At 47.9% G+C, this 19858-nt stretch overlaps 1 protein-coding gene across 1 annotated transcript; it reads left to right on the top strand.

The window, feature by feature from the left end:
• The first annotated feature begins 6394 nt into the window (after nucleotides 1–6394).
• On the top strand, nucleotides 6395–18075 carry MYBPHL (myosin binding protein H like). Its single transcript, XM_068537557.1, is given in 11 exon segments — nucleotides 6395–6463; nucleotides 6466–6541; nucleotides 13952–13974; nucleotides 13977–14045; nucleotides 14599–14794; nucleotides 15007–15093; nucleotides 15096–15142; nucleotides 15285–15444; nucleotides 15546–15682; nucleotides 16019–16205; nucleotides 18071–18075. Coding segments are annotated over 11 exon segments (1056 nt in total).
• The last annotated feature ends 1783 nt before the right edge of the window (nucleotides 18076–19858 follow it).

The following is a 19858-nucleotide window of genomic DNA, read 5'->3' as shown; positions in this document are numbered from 1 at the left end:
TGCAGCCCCTGAGGATGGCACGTCACAGTCTTCTGCGTCCCCTCCTGCCTGCTGTGCTAGCTCCTTGGTGAATCATTAGAATGGCTGCTTATTTGCTTCCTCTTAGGTTGCTGCTCTGCATGGAGCCATGACTAGACATGTTTTCAGATTTAGGCTTTTTTTAAACAATCAGAATTTTATTACCAGACCCTCCTCCTCTGCCCTTTTCCCCAGCTTTGCCAAGTAGTTTGTTGGCATGAAACTTCTGGCTGAACCAACTGAAAAACACACTTCTAGTGTAGATGATGTTTCGTGTGATACGTTAAGTTCGTATTTTAAATTTTAAAAAATTTTCCTTTTGACATTTTAGAAAATGAAATAAATTAGAAAATGTAGCAAGATGGATTTTGGGGTGGCCATATAGTGATGGAAAGCTGCAATCGTTAGTTTTAATACAGCTTGACTATTTGCTGTACAGGAGTATAGTAGTACGTTTTCAGTCTCAGCATACCTGCTGTGCCCGTCACAGTTTCTCCCGATAATTATGATGGGGACATTCTTTGCTAAACTGCCATTTTGCTGCTAGTTCACTTTATGGCTAGGAAGTCAGGAAAAAGTAAATGTGCCAAATTAACTTTTGTCAGAATGCATGAGCAGATGGCTGAGTTCTCGCCTCACCAGAATTCACAGCCGCAGGGAAAGTGGGGGAGGGAATGGATGGAGAATTCTAGAGACTTTGGAACTGCAGTAAACTTAAATGAGTCAGGGAGCTATAAAGGTAGGGCAGTTTTTGTAAAGAGAGTTAATATTTGTTAGAGCCAGAGAACACTAGTCTTTTAGGAAAAGCCCATTCCTTTTACAAGGTTTTTAAATTAAAAGTAATTCCAAAGATATACCAGCTCACAAATGATCAAGTATCGGCTTTTGTCCCGGTCGCCCTCACCTCCTGCCCAAAATGAATTTGATGTCCAGAAAAGACCTACTTACACCATACACCTCTTCTCCCCGCATATACCCCCTGGGGTAGGTGTGCCAATATAGGGTAATTCTCTGATTAGTTTTAAGATGTAGGAAAGTTAATATTCTTCTCTAACTGTATAAGATTAGGGCTCTTTGCCTATAATGATATTTCTGTAGAACTTGGCAGTTTTCACAGCACTTTTTCTCGCATTATGTCATTTGAACCTTACAACATTCTCGTGAGATTTAAAAAAAAAAAAAAAAAAGAAAGGCGGGGGTTGTAATCCCCATTAGAGATGGAGCTGAGGTACAAAAATGGAGCAAGTCGCCAGGGTCCCTGTGTGTTAAGAGTAACGCCAGTGGTTGTCTTCAGATCTCGTATACATTTTGATGCACGCCAGTGCTGAACACCTGGAGCAGAGCTGGTTTCTTATAGATGACTTGCTATTCTTTAGGACGTGGATCAGTGACATTTCTTTCAGAGCAGTGTTTAGCTCTTTTTTGCCACCTTAGTAAAGAGAAGAGTTTATTCTCCTGTTTTTCATGGCTGAAAACAAAAGTAATGGTAATTTTGAATATGTGTTTAGAAACCGCCCCTCACCTTGTTGAGGGTCACTGTTCAAGAGTGCAGGAATGGAATCTCAATTGATGAGTCACCCTCTTCATTCTTCTTGTCCTCCCACCCCTGGCTGGCTAGCGAGCTCAGTTGGTTTGAGGACTGCTAACAAGCCTGGCTAGTTAGCCTTCTGTGTCAGCCTGCTCTCTCACAAGTGTATGCCCTCAGCCAGAGAGGAAAACGGCCTAAATCCGTGACAGCTTCTAAGAAAAGAAGATTTCCAGTTTGTCCTATCGATGTTAGGAGAATTATCTTTGAAAGTAAAGTTGTGTAAAGTCTCAGGCTTGATAGCAAAAGAGTATTTCAGCAATAGAAGTTAGCACTGTAAGGTAGGTTGGACATATTAGACCGTCCAAAGTGATCTGAGCTGTAAAATCCAGGCAGAGAACTCATCATCCTTCGTGCTCTGTGGACAGGTGTCTTGGACGTAAGGGGGCTCTTGGTTTTTAGTGAAACCAGAGACCAGGGATGCATACACCCAGGCTGTTCATCGAATGGGAATGTGCCTTAGAAGAATGAAAGTGTTTGGAGGATTGTGGCAGTTCTAGGCTGGGCTCAAGAGATTCAACAGATTAGCTGTAACTAAAACTTAGAATTTGCCGTCTGCCTCTGAATAGGCTTTCCAGTGTGTGTCTCTCTATTTCTTAGGTTTGCCTCTGGGCCCCTACATGCCCAAGCTGGCCTTTCATCCCTGACAGATAAGTAATGAGCTGGCCACCGCTGGCTCTGTAAACCATTGCTGGTTCTCCCATGGCCTTCGTCACGGTACAAGGATAGAGAGAGGAGTGCAGAGCAGTTCACATCCACCCCAGGTGGCAGGACTGGCCTGACTTGAGTCATTTCTTTATTTTCTAGGCAAATGATTCAGGTAGAGAGATTCTCTCTTTCCTTTTCGAAGAGCTTTAAAGAGCCCCGCTCCTGTATGCAATGGCTTAGAGCTCGCCCTGCTCATTTTTGGTACCGCCCTCTTGCCCCACATGAAGCCCAGATACTTGGAACTGCTAAAATAGGAAGAGATTCAGTTTTTCAGCATTGCTGCTACCTTCCCTCAAGCAGGAAGATTAACATGGGCTTACATGTCCTTTGAACAAAAACCAAAGTTTAAGATTTGCCACATGATGGAGTGATAGGGAGGGCCAGACTTTCAGCACTGGCACTCAGTAGGTGCCAGACTTTGTTCCATCTGCCACTGATTTGCCCAGCTCAGGCAGCTCTAGGAGTGCCGTCCTGCCCTAGCAGAGCCCAGGCCTCACCCTCATGGAGGATGATTAAAATAGCAGGAACATGTTGATTTCTTGGCTACTTTGCATTATAACAATAAGAATCAGAACATTAATTAGAAATTGTCTTCAACAACTTCACTGTACGCATTTTTTCACACTGGTACATTTTTAAGCGTCCTTGTTTTTATGGGATAACTTAAACTAATCTGTACCTTTCTATATATATATGTGTGTGTGTGTGTACATATATACATGTATAAACTGTATAGTGTACATGTTAATGATTTATTGATATGTTCCAAGTCTTTAATGCAGTTCTCATCCTCCGCATGCCCTCAGTTTGTGGTCGGGTGACTTAAATGTTCCTGATGATTCTGCCCGCCTCCTGTGTTTGGACGTCTAGGGAGGAGGGGTTTGATGGCACCCTCCTTATCCTCGTGCACAGAAATGCTCAGGGTCCCCATGTGCCTGTTGTCCAGCCCTGTCTTGTCTCTTGTTCCCTATCAGCATGTGGTCCCTCCTTGCTCTGTAACTTCTCTGCCTCCACCCCAAGCTGTCGGTACAAAAGTGTAAAGCAGTATTAAGATCGTTACTGCATGTATGCTAAAAACCCAAGTTTTCTGTTCCCTTGGGACAGAAAATTGCATGTGAGGTGGGATAATCAAGTTTCAATGACCAATGTCGGTTACACAAAAAAGCCAGACCCTAGAATAAAATTCCACAAAATGGAAATAAAACTCAAATTTCTTTAGCATTGTGTAAATAAATCTGGGTGTGTTTAACTTTGTACTGGTAATTTTCTGTATATTTGCAGTATTTGGGTTAGAAATAAAACAGACTGGACTTTGTTACCTGACCTACTAAAATGACTAAGCTACAGTTTGTTAATATGAAAGCTTTTCCAGTTTTCTAGCTTCAAAAATCAAATCTCCAGCAACCAGAGAATAAGTCAGTTAAAGAGCCAGGACTATTCATTTATAGCATGTAAGGTATTAGATAATTTATGGGAAAAACTACTCACCTTTTTCTGCTTTATGCTCACAAAGATCTACCTCCCATGGGTGTTTGTAAAAGCAGCTTTCTTGTTCTTACTCCGGGAAAGTCTAGCTGAGCCACCCCGTACAGCTTCTCAGTTTCAACCGCTACACTCTTCCTTCTGCACACAGCAACATGTCATTACTCTCTTGAATTCCATGTTCCTCTAGCAGGTTGATAACACCAAGGAGTTTACCTTCCGCACCTTTCCATCTGCCCCTCTTAACGTTTCTCCTGCTGCTCTTACTCGTAATCCTTCCTGACCCATTTCATTTAAGGACCTTCAAAGAGTTGCAACTTTCCTCTCCTCCAAAATATTTCTTTTAGGGGAGGTTCCTGCCCACCCCCACTGAGCCTTTAGCCACAAGCCTGACGACTGCTCAGCCTTCCGTCCTGGCGGGTATTTCCATTTAATGCTTACTCTGGCGTCATGGTCTAAAGATGACCAGGCAGAGACCTTGCCCTTGAGGAGCCCATGTCTGCTGGAAGAGTCCTCCCCCAGGAGGTTATCCAAGGTGGTTTATTTTCGGGAATTCTATCTAACAGTGTTCTAAGACTTCCTGCAACAGAATCAGTAGGTGGTTTTTTTAAAATGCATATCCCACCTAGACCTATTAAATTAGCTTTTCCAATGGATAAGACCCTAGGAGTCTGCCTTTTTTATTTGATTCTTCAGTTGCAACAAGGAGCTAAGACCAAAAGCCTGGGCCAACCTCCTCATCAAAGCATGGATTAAGTGGGGTGTAAGAGGGGGTGTGGGGAGTCCCCTGGTGTACTGTCTGGACTTGTAAGGGCCTTGGCTGGGTCAGACGAGAGAAATAGGTCCAAGAGGCCTTTACACAAATCCTGACGTGACACAGTGCAGCCTCTCACCACCAGCCCAAGGTCAAGCTCCACGGTCACCCTCTTCAGTCATCCTAGCTCCTGATAAACAGCTTCCTGGGCACCAACTGTGTCTACAGGTTGTCCTAGCCCTCAGTCCCTATACAGGTTACAAAGATGAGTTCTGGGCTTCTGTCCCACACCCCAAGATAGTAACAGGCTCCCAGAATCCTAATGACTGCCCCCAATTTGAGGGCTAAAGGGGAAAAATGAGTAAGGAGCTCATTCATTCAACCATACTCATTTGTTTCCATAAAAAATAAAGGAGAGGAGGGGAAGGGGGGAATGTGGGAACTCTGCTTTCCACTCAACTTTGCTGTGAACCTAAAACTGCTCTTTAAGTCTACTTAAAAAAATAATATATATATATATACACACACACATATATATATATATACATACATACATATATATATATATATATATATATATATATATATATATATATATATATATATATATATATATATGTATGTATGTATATATTTTCACAGAGGGGATGCCAGCTTCTGGAGATGAGAAAGTAGAGTATGATAGGAAACCAGATTGATTGGATGGAGTGCATGGAACATACAAATGATGGTCTGGTGAGCCTAGAAATCACATAGGACCTTTAGTATGTTAACACCTACTGTGCTCTGGCCACTTTCATATACTTTTACCATTTTATTTTCAACACAATTGTGGCATCATCATCCCTCGTTCCATGGACCAGGGACCTGAGGTTCAGAGTAAGTCATTTTCCCAGGGTCACCTAGCAAATGAGTCAGTAGTAGAGCCCAGAGTCACACTCAAGTCCTCTAACCTTATGCTCCTGGCTCTCCCCTCCATCACCTCTGCCTCTCACTTAATTTGTACTTTATCTCATAGGCAAGGGAGCTTTGAAAGGGACAAGTGCTGGTCCAACCTAAAAATAGATTACATTTATCGAGCACTTAGTCGGCTACACTCTGCTAAGCACTTTACCCAGATTACCCCTTTGAATCCTCACAGCAACCCTATGGCTGTTATCTCCACTTCACAGATGAGGAAACAGACCTGAGAGAGACTGTGATGTGTGGTTACAAGTCACACAGCCAATTGGTGATGGAGCCAAAGTGATCCGGGGGGTCTGGCTCCAGGGTGCAGACTCTACCCTGCACTGCCACGGGGGGAGTGGAGAGGATGGGGCCGCCCCCATAAAGGCCGAGCTGACGAGACTTTACAACTCAGCGAATGTGGGAGCAGAGAGGGAGAGACTACCTAAAGGTGTGCCTGTGAATCAGCTAATCCTGGGGCCCCTTCCTTTGGACCTGGACACCCTCAGATGAGCTGGAGGTCAGGAGCCAAGATGTCACCCAATCTTCCTGCCAGAAGCCAGAGGCCCCATTTGGATGGTCTGGGTGGGGAGGGGCTGTTTGAAGCTCAAGCGCTCCCCTCCCTCCCTGGTGCTGTGAGAGAGGTGTCATCTCTCTCCCAAGATAACAGGACTACCGGGTCCTCCTCCTGCAGCTATTCTGGGCTGCGGTCTGCTCCCCGCTCTTCCCCTAGCCCCTGCTTCAGCCCTCTGGGAGTAGCTGGGTGGGAACAGGCCAGCCCTGTTGCATAACCCTGTGGCCGGGACCCTGGGGAGGCCAGGCTGGAGAGCAGGTGCTCAGCCCCTCCCTCACCACCAACAGTGAAGATCTTCCTCTGGAGCCCAGCCTTGGGGTGGCCCAGCATGGAGGCAGCCACAGCTCTGGAGGTGGCCTTGGGATCCACACCAAAGGTGAAAGAAGCCAGCCTAGCCGAGATGCTGACGGAGCCCAGGCTTCACCTCGGCGGGGGGCCGTCAGCCCCATTCCCCAGCTCCTGCGCCCCACAGAAGGTGATCCATGGGGATGGGGAGTGAGCGGTGGGAGTTGGGAGGCTGCGCTACCGCCCTGACTGCACCTCCGTAGGTGTTGCAGATCTAAATGGTTTCATGGGATTGGTACTTAGGATGGGGGAGCATCCATTGGAGCCCCCACCCCCTTCCTTGGTGGATTCTCGCTTGCTGCTCAAATGTCTCTGCTGGGTTTTTGCTTTTTACCTGAAAAGTCAGTGAATGATGTTTGTGGCAATTTACAGTGACTAATAATGATAGGTTTGTATTTTTACCTTTAAAATATGTCTGTCACAGGGACCTGATATACCAACGCCAGTCAGGAAGGGAATGGGGGTGAGATGGTGTCCATCTGGATTTGGAGAAGAAAGAAACAAAAAGCTTAGAGCCACCGGGAGGCTAAGTGGTGAACAGTATGTGACGCTCCGCCTCGCCCTCGGTAGAGCCGTGGGTCCTCCACCTACCCCAACATCTCCACTGGCTCCCACGGGAAACCCTAGCCTCTTTGAGCCTGAGCTCCACGGAAGCAGAGACCATCCGGAAGAAGAATTTGGCTCCCTGTCTGTGGTCTCTGTGAGCCTCTCAGCATAAAGGCATTTTCGAGCTAGGAGGTGGTGGGTGCCCCTTCCAGCCCCAGAGTTCCCTGCCAGCAGCCCTGCTGCCCACCTCCCAGACTGCCCCTGGCTGAGGCCTTTGTAGCTACCAGCTCTGTGACATTTACCCTGGGTGGCTCCCACTGCACCTGGCTCAGCCGACGGAAGTGGAAGGCGGGAGCCTGGCTCTTCCCCTCTCCTGCGAGGTAATCGGTGGAAGCAGCTACGGGGGCTGCACGAAACATTTAAGACAGTTCCCTGCGCAAAGTCCCCACTTCTGGCCCCTTGGAGTCTTGAGTGCAGAGGATGCAAAGACCACAAATGAGACACCGTGGAATCCCTGGGTAAGGAGAGGTAGGAAAGGGAGACAGCATCTAGACTCAATTCCCAGGGCCACCTCCAGCAGCTCCGTGACCTTGGCCAAGTCAATGGACTGCTCAGTTTCAATTTCCTCTCTGTAAAATGGTAAGTAATAGTATTTACCTGGTAAGGTAGTCAAAAGGATTGTTGAGATAATCCAAAGTGCCTTGGAAGAGGCCAAATAAAGACGTGAATAGATAATAAATTATTTCCAAGTCAGGGATAAAGACTGAGTTCTCCCTGCAAATAGGGTTGTGGAGGGAAAGTTTGCTGCCTCTTATCATCCTGATGGAAGATGCTGGGTCTTCAGAAGCTATTTGAATGTCAGGGGCAGAGAGCCGACCGAGTTTGCCCCACTGAAAAACAGGTAAAGAGAGCAGAAGTTATGGGGAACATTCTAGGCTGGAATGGTCTTCAGGCAGAAAACCAGTTTCTTCCCCAAAAGGCCCAGGGAATAAGTCACAGGCAGAGGGAGAATAAGAGCCAGGACTGCTGACTCTCTGACCACTGGTCTCCACAAAACCCTGGGGGAGGGCGCTCATCCCTCCCACACTCCTGCCTCCTGACAGCCCCTGGCCACAGCCCCCAAGTGCGGCCTGAAGGCCCCTGATCTTGCGTGTGGCCTCAGGGCCACCAGCACCCAGCGACTCAACCCACCGGCATCCCAGAGGTCACTAGCAGCAAGGACTCCTTGTGACATGGTGCAAAGTGTTTGCATCTGTTATCCGGTTGGGAAAAGAAGACATGAGTTCAAACCCTAGCTCTGTCCTGTGACCCAAGGCAAGTCAATCCACCCCTCTGGGCTTCTATTTTCTCATCTGTAAATTGAGAGGTTGAACTAAATCAGAGTTCTTAACCCTTTGGTGGATATGGATCCCTAGGAAAATCTGATGAAAGCTGTGGATTCTTGCTCCAAGAAAAATACTCAACAAAGTTCAGGGAGTTCATAGAATCACTGAAGCCTAACCAGAGGTCTTCAGGGGGGGTGCTATGGTGCTGGACTAGATGGCCCCCAAGTTCCCTGTGAGCACCAAGCACTTTTCCTTCCTCTTAACGCCTCCTCTTCCTTATGGGGAGCTCTATGGGACATAGAAGGGCACAGTGGCTAGCATGTGAGTGCACATGAAATAGAGCAGGCGTCAAAATATTTGTGACACTAAAATGAACTGCAACTGGCCGACACTGAGCTTTTAGTCAAGAAAGACTGCTCCATGGCTAAATAAGCAGAAGTAGGTGTTTGGCACTGGGAAACCATCCTCTGTCACTCTCAACACTACACAAAGGCACTGTGTCCTGGAGGCAACGCTGGGCAGGGGCCAGAGGGAGCTTTCGAAAGAGTGAGAGCCATGGGACAGACTGCACCCTGACACGGAGAAGACGGGACCCTGAGACCCAGTAGGAGGGCCCATCTGCTGATCTCAGCTCGATTGCTTCCAACTGACCCTATGTCCTCTTTCAATCTGGACTGTTCTGTGTCTTCCAGGCTTGGGAAGCTGAATCCCTAGCCTTGAAGTGACCATCCTTCCTTCCTCCCTCCCACCCTCCTACTGTCCCTTCCTATCCTCTTTCTTCCTTCTACAAATATGTACTTTGTGTCTATTATGTGCCAGGCGCTGTTACAAAAATGCACAAAATAGGCAAAAATAACTTCCCTTGTGGAGATTACATTCTAGTAAGGAGATAGATAATAAACAAGCAAATAAAATATATAAAATATCAGAAAGTGATAACTGCTATGCTGAAAAATAAAGCAGAGAAAGAGGAGGGTATAAAGTGCTGGGGTGGGAAGTGTACTTGCTGTTTCAAACAGGATATTCAGTGAAAGTCTTGTTAATAAGGTGATTTGAGAAGCAACTTAAAGGAGACCAGAGAACAATGCATGCAGATATTGAAAGTGAAGGTTTTCCACAGAGAGAACAGTAAGTGCAAAGGCCCTGAGGCAGGAGTGTGCGTTATGGATTGGGGCCACTGTGGCTGTAGCAGAGTGAGGGAGAGAAGAGCAGGTTTGGGGTCAAAGAGGTAGCAGGACCATTGTGAACACTGCTTCAACCCTGAGACAGATGGGCAGCCAGCGCAGGGTTTTAGGTGAGATCTGGCATGATCAGGTGTAGGTTTTAAGACTTTTCTGGCTGCTGAGTTAAGAATAGGCTATATCTGCAGATCGAGAAAGCATCCTTTCAAAAAAAAATAAAAGAATAGGCTATAGGCAGGCTTTAGACACTAGCAAGATTGTCAACTGAGAATGAGGATTCAGGAGAAGGTATGGAAGTTTTAGAAGAGGGTGTACAACAGTCACCCAGGAGAACAAGAGATTGAGTGAATTAGGGAAGTCTGGCAGATCTGCCAGGGTCCATTTGGAGGCAATGGCCATCAATTTAAAGTCAGCATAGTTTTGTAATATTTTTCCCCAGTCATGTTTGGCTGTGTGGATGCAGACACTGAGGGGGTGTATTTAACTGGGGCTGGGTATTGCTAGGAAGTGGAAAAGGATTAGGGCTTTGAGTGGGTATGCAAGGGAGTGAGTCTAACGATGACCCATGGAATCTAATTTGGGTGGGAAAGAAAGTGATAACATGGAGGGGTGATGGAGAGTGAAGGGGTGGGAAGATACTGGGTCAGAGGTCTCAGTGGGCTGAAGGATCACTGCTGGCGGAGCTTTAGAGGGAGGGAGCTGAAGGGATAGAGACTGTTCATTAGGTTATGCGAGTTGATAAAACAGGCCTCAGAATTTAAGGCTCAAATACAATAGATGTTTATTCCTTACTAGCAAAACAACTAAAAGCAAGCGTTCCTACTCAGCAGGTAGTTCTCCAGCACTAATTCAGGGACCCGGGCCTCTTCCATCTTGTGCCTTAGGGCCCCGTGATCACCTGCATGCAGCTAGTAGACGGGAAATAGAGAACTCATTCGTTAAAAGCCTCGACTCAGAAGTGATTCTCATCACTTCCACTCACATTTCACTGGCAAGAACTAGTCTCATTGTCATACAGCAAGTGGGGCAGCTCCTTCTCAGAGATCCCTATACTATGGAAGAGATAATATGCACAAATTGTTGTGAGCAATTAGCCATCCCTGTCATGGAGGTGGTGCTGAGAGAGTGGGACGCTTGAAATTCAGATTCTAGAGTGGCTATAGTTATTGGTCTAGACAATGACCAAAGGAACCATGGGCTGAAGCAGGGGAGGACGGACTCATTGGAGGAGTGGCAGGTAAGGCTGGGAGCGGCCCTGCGGGAACTGGAAGTCTGGGTGTTGAGATGATCAGGAATCATGATTGGAGAAGTGTTGGAGAAAGTGACACTGAGCCAGGGCTACCGTCATCAGCATGAGGGGGAGACTGCCACAAGGGGAGAGGGTGATGGAGTCTTTTCCTCAGAGAAGTGTTGCCTATTTCTATGTTCCTTTATTTTTTCTGATCTTAGTTTCATGGCCTTCAAGGAGGTGACACTCTTGTCCTTCACAAGGTTTTTTGGGGGTTTTTTTGAAGTCACCACATTTCTTTCCCACCACACTCCTCCAGACAAGTTTCTAATAAGGTCAAGGCCACACCCTATGCATCTGCTAATGTTTCTGCAAGAAATGCTGGTACTTTGTGGATCCCTGGAAATCTCTGGGGTTTTTTGGGAGCCATAGCTTGCCTTGTGCATTTGCCCTCTTTTGCTAACCGTTCACTCACACAGGCCTGTGCATGTGTGTGCACACACGCTCATGTACTCGCAGTCTTGCATACTCACACACACACACACACACACTCCTCCACTCTTTCAATGTGTCTATCTTGTTCCTTCATTCTCTGGGCCATAATTAATACCATCAATCTGAACTACACAGTCCTTAGGGAATCGCTGGCAGAAAGTCTTTAGCCATGTGAAACCAAGTTATGAGAGGATGGGAACAATTATTTCCCATGAGCAGAGAATAAGGAAATGGGCATAAACCTCAGCAGGATGAAATTCGGTAGAATTAGGAAGGATTTTCTAATCAAGAGAAATCGAGATCTCTAGACTTTAAGTAGTTTCCTTCTCCACTCCTTTTTAAGACAGTATTCTGTCTGAGAGAAATTCAGTGCTGAGAGCAACACAGCTCAGAAGCCAAGGGCTCTCAAAGGACTTTTCAAAATGTCTTTTACCTAAGACTCTATGAAGGGAGAAAACCTCATAGACAAACTGCGGCTGTCTCAGACCTGGTCTTAGAAAACCGAGGTTCTGCTTTAGGGCTGTAGCCTTTGGTTCACATCCCTCCTGGCATGTGAGTAGAAGAAAGACCTTGGGCGTCAGGGAAAGCCATGTTTCTCCAAGGTCAGTACAATTAACACCTCGCTTGACTGTGGATGTGTGAAGGTGGACACTGAAGGGCAGGTAAGTGGACAGATATGCTGTCATGCTCAGAGAACCGGTCCTTCAGACACACATTCCTAGATGGGGAGACGGGAGTCCTCGTGCCAGCACGACTTCACAACCGGCCGTGAGGTCAACAGCAAAGCTGTTTCTCTCTCCCAGCCCTTTCCTTCCAGTCTTCTCCTTGCTCTGGGTGCTCACCAAGGTCCTTCCTAACTCAGAGGTTCTGTAGGCAGGGCAAGGGACAGCAGAGCCGGCTTCTCCCCAGCCCTCTCCCCGGCAAGCGTGAAGGGTTAGGTCCCCACTCAGCAGTGGGGAACCAAGCCCAACGAGATGAGGTTTTGACCCTCCTTTTCAATTGCCGCCCTCTTTTTGCAGAAAACCCTGAAGTCATATCCGCCTGTTCTCAACTCCTTGGTCGCTTGCCAAGATAGCCACAGGAGAGGAACACATCACACAACACTTCTTCTGTTCTTCATGCCCCGCCTCCACCCAAACTGCCAAAGTCGAACAGAGGGCAGCCGAGCAGGGTCATTCAGCTGCCTGGGCTCTGAGCTGAGTCCTTGCTGAGGCCTCAGGCCCTGGGCCGTACAGGCAGGACAGCGCTCAGAGCACTGGAGGCCCCATACCACGCAGTTCCCACTTCTGTCAGGGTAGAGGGGTGAGGCGCAGCCTAAGACAGCACAACCCAGGTTAAAACGCAAGCCACACGGTGAAAAAGGAAACTAGGTAAATAAAATGGACAGCATGCACTGAATATTTCTGTCTATATTCATCCACAAAGCCCAAGTAATCTCGAGATGCTAATCGGGGCGGACTACGGAAGTTCCTGGTCTCTAAACAACGATCTACAAACTGAGGTGTAGGAAGAGCTTCGTATACCCTTCGTTTATTTTATTTTCAATTTCACCATTCAAATTCTGCATTATGTAATGTACATTTTAAACAGTTCAATTTGTAAGTAAACATACATACATTGGGGTGAATGTTCAGGGATGTATTTACAGGGAAATGTGTGTTATCAAAAAGTTCGGAATCTGCTATCGAGCTGTTTGCCACAGTTGTGTGCTGGGGTGGAGTTCTTCCAACTGCTAGGAATGAAGGAGCGGGGAGGCTGGGGAGTTGGTGGGAACTGAGACTGTCACACTCCCTGTAAGACTACAGCAGCGGGGGACTGTCTCTGCCTGAGAAAGGAGGAGGCAGTAGCACCAGAAGCCTGGAAAATGGAGTAGACTTCAGCCAGGACCCCAAAGGAACCCAGGTGGGTTGTTTGCACTTCCTCAGCCAAGGCTGCCGGAAGCATCCTGAGAGGAAGTTACACCTGGTCATTCCCCAAACTTACACTCAGCACTTTCCTGAGCATCTCCTGTCTTCATCCTGGAAGCCAATAAACATAATCTAATCTCTCTTCTCACTGGAACACGCCTGGAAGATCAAGGGGGAGTAAGCAGTGGACCTAATCTTTCCCAGATTCTGACTGTACAAAGTGATCCTCCACAGACTGGAAGACACCGTGCAGGCCCCTGAACAGGGCAGCTCTGCAGAGAAGGGACCAGACGCCAGCTCCCTCTGCAGTGACATCAGTGCTGTCCTGGTGGGGCCAGGGTGTTGACTCTGCCTGCAGAATATAAAGCTTTCTCCTTGGGTCTGGCACCAAACTGGGGAGCGGGGCGGACACTTGGGGGTCAGGATTGACATTGAAAGTGGCCTTGATAAAAGGAGTGTTGTTGAGGACAAATGTAGAAAAGGAGTGGAAAGACAGACCACTCGGAGTGGACTGGTCTGTGCACACACAAAAAAGAAATCTCAGTTGATGAAAAGTCAATGGTGGAGAGTTACCAATTAAAAGAAGTAGGTGTCAGGCTCGCGCTTCAGTGCTCTTTCTGCGGAGACTTTAACTCTCTCTAGAGGATCCCACAGCTGGTTGCTTATCCCTAAATCCCAGTGAGACAATGGGAGCTATCTTCCCATTCCCCGAGAGAGGGCTTAATTTGCTGAGTGTTGCCTGGGTCACCTGGCCATGGAGCACAGCTAGATGCAGCATCCACTTCTACTTCCTCTAAACTCTCCTCTTCCCCCCAGGAAGGCTCACCACCCCCTGTTCTCTCTCTTTCCATCACTCAGAGCACCCCAAGATCTGGGCCCTGATCATCAGGCCCTGAGGCAGACCTACATCCGGAAGGTTGGAGACACTCTGAATCTACTAATCCCGTTCCAGGTGATCATGCCAGCCCCACGTTGAGTCCATGACTGGGGCCAGGCCAGGGTTTTGATTTGGAAACAAAAAACAAGAGTCCTGCTAGCAGTGGGACAGTCGTCCTAGCCTTGAATGGAAGGGGCATGTCACCAAGTGTGAGGCCAAACAGCCCTTCCATCAGCACTCCTGTGGGGTGTTGGGGTCAGGTCAGGTCGGGCATGCCCAGGTGATGATATGAGGCTAATCCATGCTCTTCAGTCAGCAGGGGTCTGGGAGCTCTCAGTTTGGAGGGCTCTCAGGAGTTTGGGCAGCTATTTTTAGTCCCAGCTGCCCTGAGTGTCCATGACCTAGACTCTCAGAGGTGGGGAGACTCAAAGCCATCCCCCTTTCCCATGATCCTGAGGCTGTTGTTGAGAGATGGAAGTCCGCTGGGACAGTCCACCAACCTCTCACTCAAGGAATTTGCAGCTGCGAGTCAAGTCACCACGTGGACCTAGTGGATCTGACCCCTGTTGCAGCTGGGAGGGGCAAGAGGCCTCTCGGGGCAGCTCACAGCCTTCTCCCCATTTCTCAGGGCAAACCCCAACCTCAAGCCATCTGCACGCATGACGGCTGTGCCTTGGACGCCAGTCATGTGAGCATGTGGAATGGGGAGCGGGACTCCATCCTCTTCATCCGAGAGGCCCAGCGTGCTGACTCGGGTCACTACCAGCTCCGTGTGCAGCTGGGCGGGCTGGAAGCCACCGCCACCATTGACACCCTGGTGATCGGTACAGTTGGGGGAATGGGAGACGACGTGGTCCTCGGGGGCTCCCACCCCAGCCTGAAGAGGAATCAGCACAGAGAGCCGGGGAAGCGGGGCTGTGGGACGCAGTGGTGGGTGAAGGGAGGGGTGGCCGAGCAGAAGCGGAGGGGCCCCTCCTGGAGTGATGTCCTGGCGTGTGAGGCGTGCCATGCCCGCTGCCATGCTTGGCCCTTTCAGAGAGGCCAGGCTCTCCTCAGAGTATCAAGTTGGTGGATGTCTGGGGCTCCAGCGCTACCCTGGAGTGGACTCCGCCCCAAGACACGGGAACGCACTCCTGGGGTACACGGTGCAGAAGGCTGACACCAAATCTGGGGTGAGGCCTAGCTGGGATGGAGGGAGGGAGGGAGGAACAGCACATTCTGGAATGGGGCTCTGGCAGCTCCACGCAGTAGGCTGGGGCGGAGTGAGTTGCCAAAACAGGGGTTTCATTCCGGGCATCTTCCGGGGCCCCACAGCTGTGGCTCACGGCGCTGGAGCGCCATCACCGCGCCAGCTGCACAGTCTCCAACCTCATTGTCGGCAACTCCTATGCACTTCGAGTCTTTGCTGAGAACCAGTGTGGGCTCAGCCAGACAGCCTCTGTCACTGCTGACCTGGCCCACATCCAGAGAGCAGGTAAGGCACCGAGACTCGGAGCTGGGAAGAGTTAAGGAGAAAGAGTTGAAGAGGGATGGGGCTCTCAGGCACTACAGCAAGGCCCTTCTTGGTCCCCTCAGCTACTGTTTACAAGACCGAGGGGTTTGTCCAGTGAGATTTCTCAGAAGCCCCGAAGTTCAGCCAGCCTCTGGCAGACTGCACTACAGTCATTGGCTGTGACACCCAGCTCTTCTGCTGCGTCCATGCCTACCCCAAGGTGAGCAGGGAGGTCTGTGGGTGGCTGTGCTGCTTCCTGCTTCTGCGCTAACCTTAGCTGTGTCGAAGAACATTCTAACCAAAACATTTGCTCCCGTCACCATCATCTGCCTCTTCCACAGCACATTACGTAGGAACACTCAGGGCACTGGTGTCCAAGACAGGCTGATGTGGATAATGTTTCCAGTTTTGCTTTTAGTGTTTGTTCCTCATATATGAAGATATCACTTAATGACCTGCTGGCAATTGGGCACGAGATTCAAAGCTGTCTCTCTGGCAGGGGGGTTGGAGTCCTGTTGGTTGCTCCTGACTCACCCCCCTCATCTTTATCTTTCAGCCAAAGACCATCTGGCTAAAGAACAAGATGGATATCCAAGGCAACCCCAAGTACAGAGCCCTCATTCACCTGGGAATCTGCTCCCTAGAAATCCACAAGCCTGGCCCCTTTGACGGGGGCATCTACACCTGCAAGGCCGTTAACCCCCTGGGGGAGGCGTCAGTGGACTGTCGGGTGGATGTGAAAGGTAAGGGCAGAACTCCTACCTTAGGGTGCAATCACCTCCTCTCTCCACAGGTGGGAAAGTCGAGGGCAGAGACACAAGCCTCGATGGAGAAGGGCTCGGGTTGCTTCCCCTTCAGGCCTTCTCATCACTGTCATCATCAGGATGTATTTGAGGAGCCATTTTTATCATCCACTCCTCATTTCTCTCCATCATAATTCTGTAATATAGGAAGAATCACTATTTCCACTTTGCAAAGGAGAAACCTGAAGTGCAGGGAGGTGACTGATCAGTTTACCTGCGATTTCCAGTGCTGGTTAATTGAGGAGTTGGTGCTATGGTGGAAAAGAGGCCAAGTCTGCTGGACCTCACCCAGATCATTTTTCATTAAACTATACAATCTGACTCAATCCAGGAAAGCTGTAGCTTTTTATTGGGCTTTTAAACAAACCAGAGGACTTTCGTCTCTAGTTGGTTAAAAGGGAATACTGCACATCCTCTCTACCGCTTTTAAGGTATTCATTCATTTATCCATTCCTGTCCCCTTGCTCAGATTGCCATCACGGCACTTAAAATATTGTTTTATAATTATCTATTTACTGATCTGTTTCCCCATAAACTGTGAGCACTGTGAGGGCAGGGACCATCTTATTCGCCTTTGTCCCCCAGTGTCCAGCCCAGTTTCTGACACACAGTGGGCACTTTCTAAGCATGTGCAGCATGACTCAGGAATGAATGGGCCATTACATGTCCTATTCTTCCCTCCGCATAGACTCCTAATTAGCACCATGGACTCCCCCCAAACCTGGAAGTATATCCCTTCTCGATGCTCTGAAAGGTTTCCCAGAGATTTCTGAGATGTTAACACGGAGAGATGTCTGAATTTTGCAGCTCCTGATTGAGGCACCCTAAGCGGACATGGGCAACTCTGAGGAAGGTAAGGAAAGAGGGACAGGGGATCTGAATGGAGTATTTCATGTTTATGGCTAGTGTTGTTGAGTCTGAGACAGATATGTATTCCTGAGCCTTTCAACCATACACTCACTGGCAACCACTTTTCTTTTAACCACTTTTTTTCTTGTAAGTGAATACTATCATCCCTGTGGAGGGAATTTACCAGAGATGAGGTCTACTTTTGTCACATCCTCTATCTATCTGTACTCCTCAAGTTGATGACAGGAATTAAACCTAGCGGTCCTCTGAAGAAGAGTGATAGCATCTACCTAATTGTAAGGGGGTTTTGTGGGAGGGAGTGAGCAGGTGCTGTAAGAAAAGGTGTCAAGGAAAACAATCAGGAGTGGAGGATGGCCGAGGTCACCACCACCACCACATGGCAGAAAAAGAGAGAGGAAGATGTTCCTATCAATTAAGTGTTTCTACCTCAGTATCTTAAGCATGGTGAAAACCAGATGAGTTTGCTTCCTTTTTACTTTGAAGATTTTGGATTCCTTCCCTTCCAAGAGAAGAAAACCACTGTTATCATTATATGTCAACAATAACTGAACATGTGGGGATGTGGTCCCAAGCAGCACGTTACTGGCAAAGGGCAACTCAGACCATCATTTAGAATTTGATAACTCCTTCAGACTCTAAATCATTCACAGCAGAAATGTTGTGTACACACTGATGAGTGGGGTGAAAAGGAAGCTCATGAGAGAATTAAAGAGAACTGGTTCCCAACATCTCCTCTGACTTGCAGCTCCTGGCCAATGAAACCCAAGAATGAATTCCATCCCAGAAGCCATTTACTTAAGCCTCTCACTGATCTTTAGCAAATGAAAACCTTGAGGGATGCATTAAAAGTACAAGCTTCTCAGGAGATCTCTCTCTGCCAGCTGGCTTGCACAGCCAGTTCTCTCGCCATCCCTCAATTCCCTCTCTGCATTAAGGTTAAGGTTAAGGTTAATGTCATGTTGTGTTGGTGTTATCCTTGTTACTCTTAGTGCCCTTTTCCATCTCTCCCAGTCAGTGCCAGCAACGAAGCAGGGTAAATACAGATTTCAGAGCACAGGACCCAGGGACCATGAAAGGAGGTCACCTCAGCAGCCTGGATGAGCTCTCGCTGTTTGCCGTCATGGCCACAACATACCCTCTCTTTTCTGTGCCTCCAGGAAGCCTGTGGCGAGACTGTGCTCTTAAGGAGCTCCAGCATAGTGTCTGTTTGGACTAATCTAAATAAAGGTGTGGATCCTCGCTGCATAAGTGTCCATCTGTTTGAGCCTTTCTATATAGAAAACCATTGAGAAAGTTGGAATCCTTTAGCCAGACTGTATGGAATCTGCGGACCCCCAGACTCCTCTTTCTCTTCCCATAACTACATTCTCTTCCACAGAGGTTCCGAACACTGTCCTTTTCTCTAGACAGTCTATGACAACTCTATACAGTACTAGGTGCTCAAAGGGATACTCAAGATGACCTGCTCTCTTCCTCTCTATGCTTTCTAGTATAAGTTGGAAAACAGGATGCACATCTATCACAGAGACACAGACAGCAGGACACATAAATACACACATAGCTAATTAAAGACAGAGCATTAAGATGTGAGGGCTGGGAGATAGTGAAGAAACCAGTGCAGCGTCTCATTAAGCCCTGGGGAAAGAATAAAAGTGATGTGCTCTTGCTTACATGTTTTCATTTCTGTAACAAATAAGATACTGAAGGCATTCTGTGATGGAATCTGCAAAAGATAGCAACAATTCCTCCCATCCTGGAATGGTCATGGTGCTCTTTCCACCAAGAGTTGGAGTCTTTTTCTCCCCCCTTGAATCTGGCTGACCATGTGCCCTGCTTTGACCAAAAGAATGTAGTGGAGGTGATGCTATGCCAGTTGAGAGGTCTGCTAGTCTCTGCTTTTGCTTTTGGAAGTCAGCTCCCATGTAAAGGATCTCAGGATAGATTACTGAATTATGGGAGGCCACGTGGAGGACAACCAAGCATCCCAGCGGACAGCCAGCACCACAGCCCTAGACATGTGTGGCTACCTTGGACCCCTCAACCCTAGTCAAACCCAATCTACTCCTCATGTAGAGACAGGCTGTCCTTGCACAGCCCTGCCCAAACTGTAAAATCATGAGCAGATGAATAGTTGCTGTTGTTTCAAACCACTAAATATTGGGTGGTTTGTTACACAATAATACAGAACTGAAACAGCCTTCTACGCATCAGGCACCGAACATCAGGCTTTATCTCTTTTAATCTTCACTTTACAAATGAGTGAGTTGAAGCCCAAGTTATGTAGCTGGAAAGTAGAAGTTCTAAGATTTGAATCACGTCTGTTTGACTTCAGGCCTTCCCTATTTCCTCTCATCTCTTTCACCCAGGGACCCCCACTGTTTGGGTCTGGGTTGGAATCATGGGTTTAAGAAAGAAAAGATTTCTGGGAGGCAGTAAATATAAGGCAAGGTTTTGAGGAGGAAGTGGATATGGTTTGGCTGAGTGTGAAGAAGAGCTTTTCTGTTCAGACCAAAGGCCTATTTTCAGTTGAGGCCAAGTATCTATTCCAGCCTTTCTCAACTGGAGTTCTATGAGAATTAAGTCCCAGTGCCCCAAGGCATTCATTGTATGTCATAAATTAACTTCTTCCTATGCATCTAGAATGTTACTAGTTATGTAGCATCCTTGGGAAAACTGAGAAAATAGTCACACAAATCATTTGTAGGGTCTAATGCACTTGCGGA

The sequence above is a fragment of the Eschrichtius robustus genome, chromosome 3 (assembly GCF_028021215.1).
Source record: "Eschrichtius robustus isolate mEscRob2 chromosome 3, mEscRob2.pri, whole genome shotgun sequence".
Classification (NCBI taxonomy): domain Eukaryota; kingdom Metazoa; phylum Chordata; class Mammalia; order Artiodactyla; family Eschrichtiidae; genus Eschrichtius; species Eschrichtius robustus.
The sequence above is the reverse complement of the archived record's forward strand: the minus strand, read 5'-3'. Positions and strand labels throughout refer to the sequence as shown.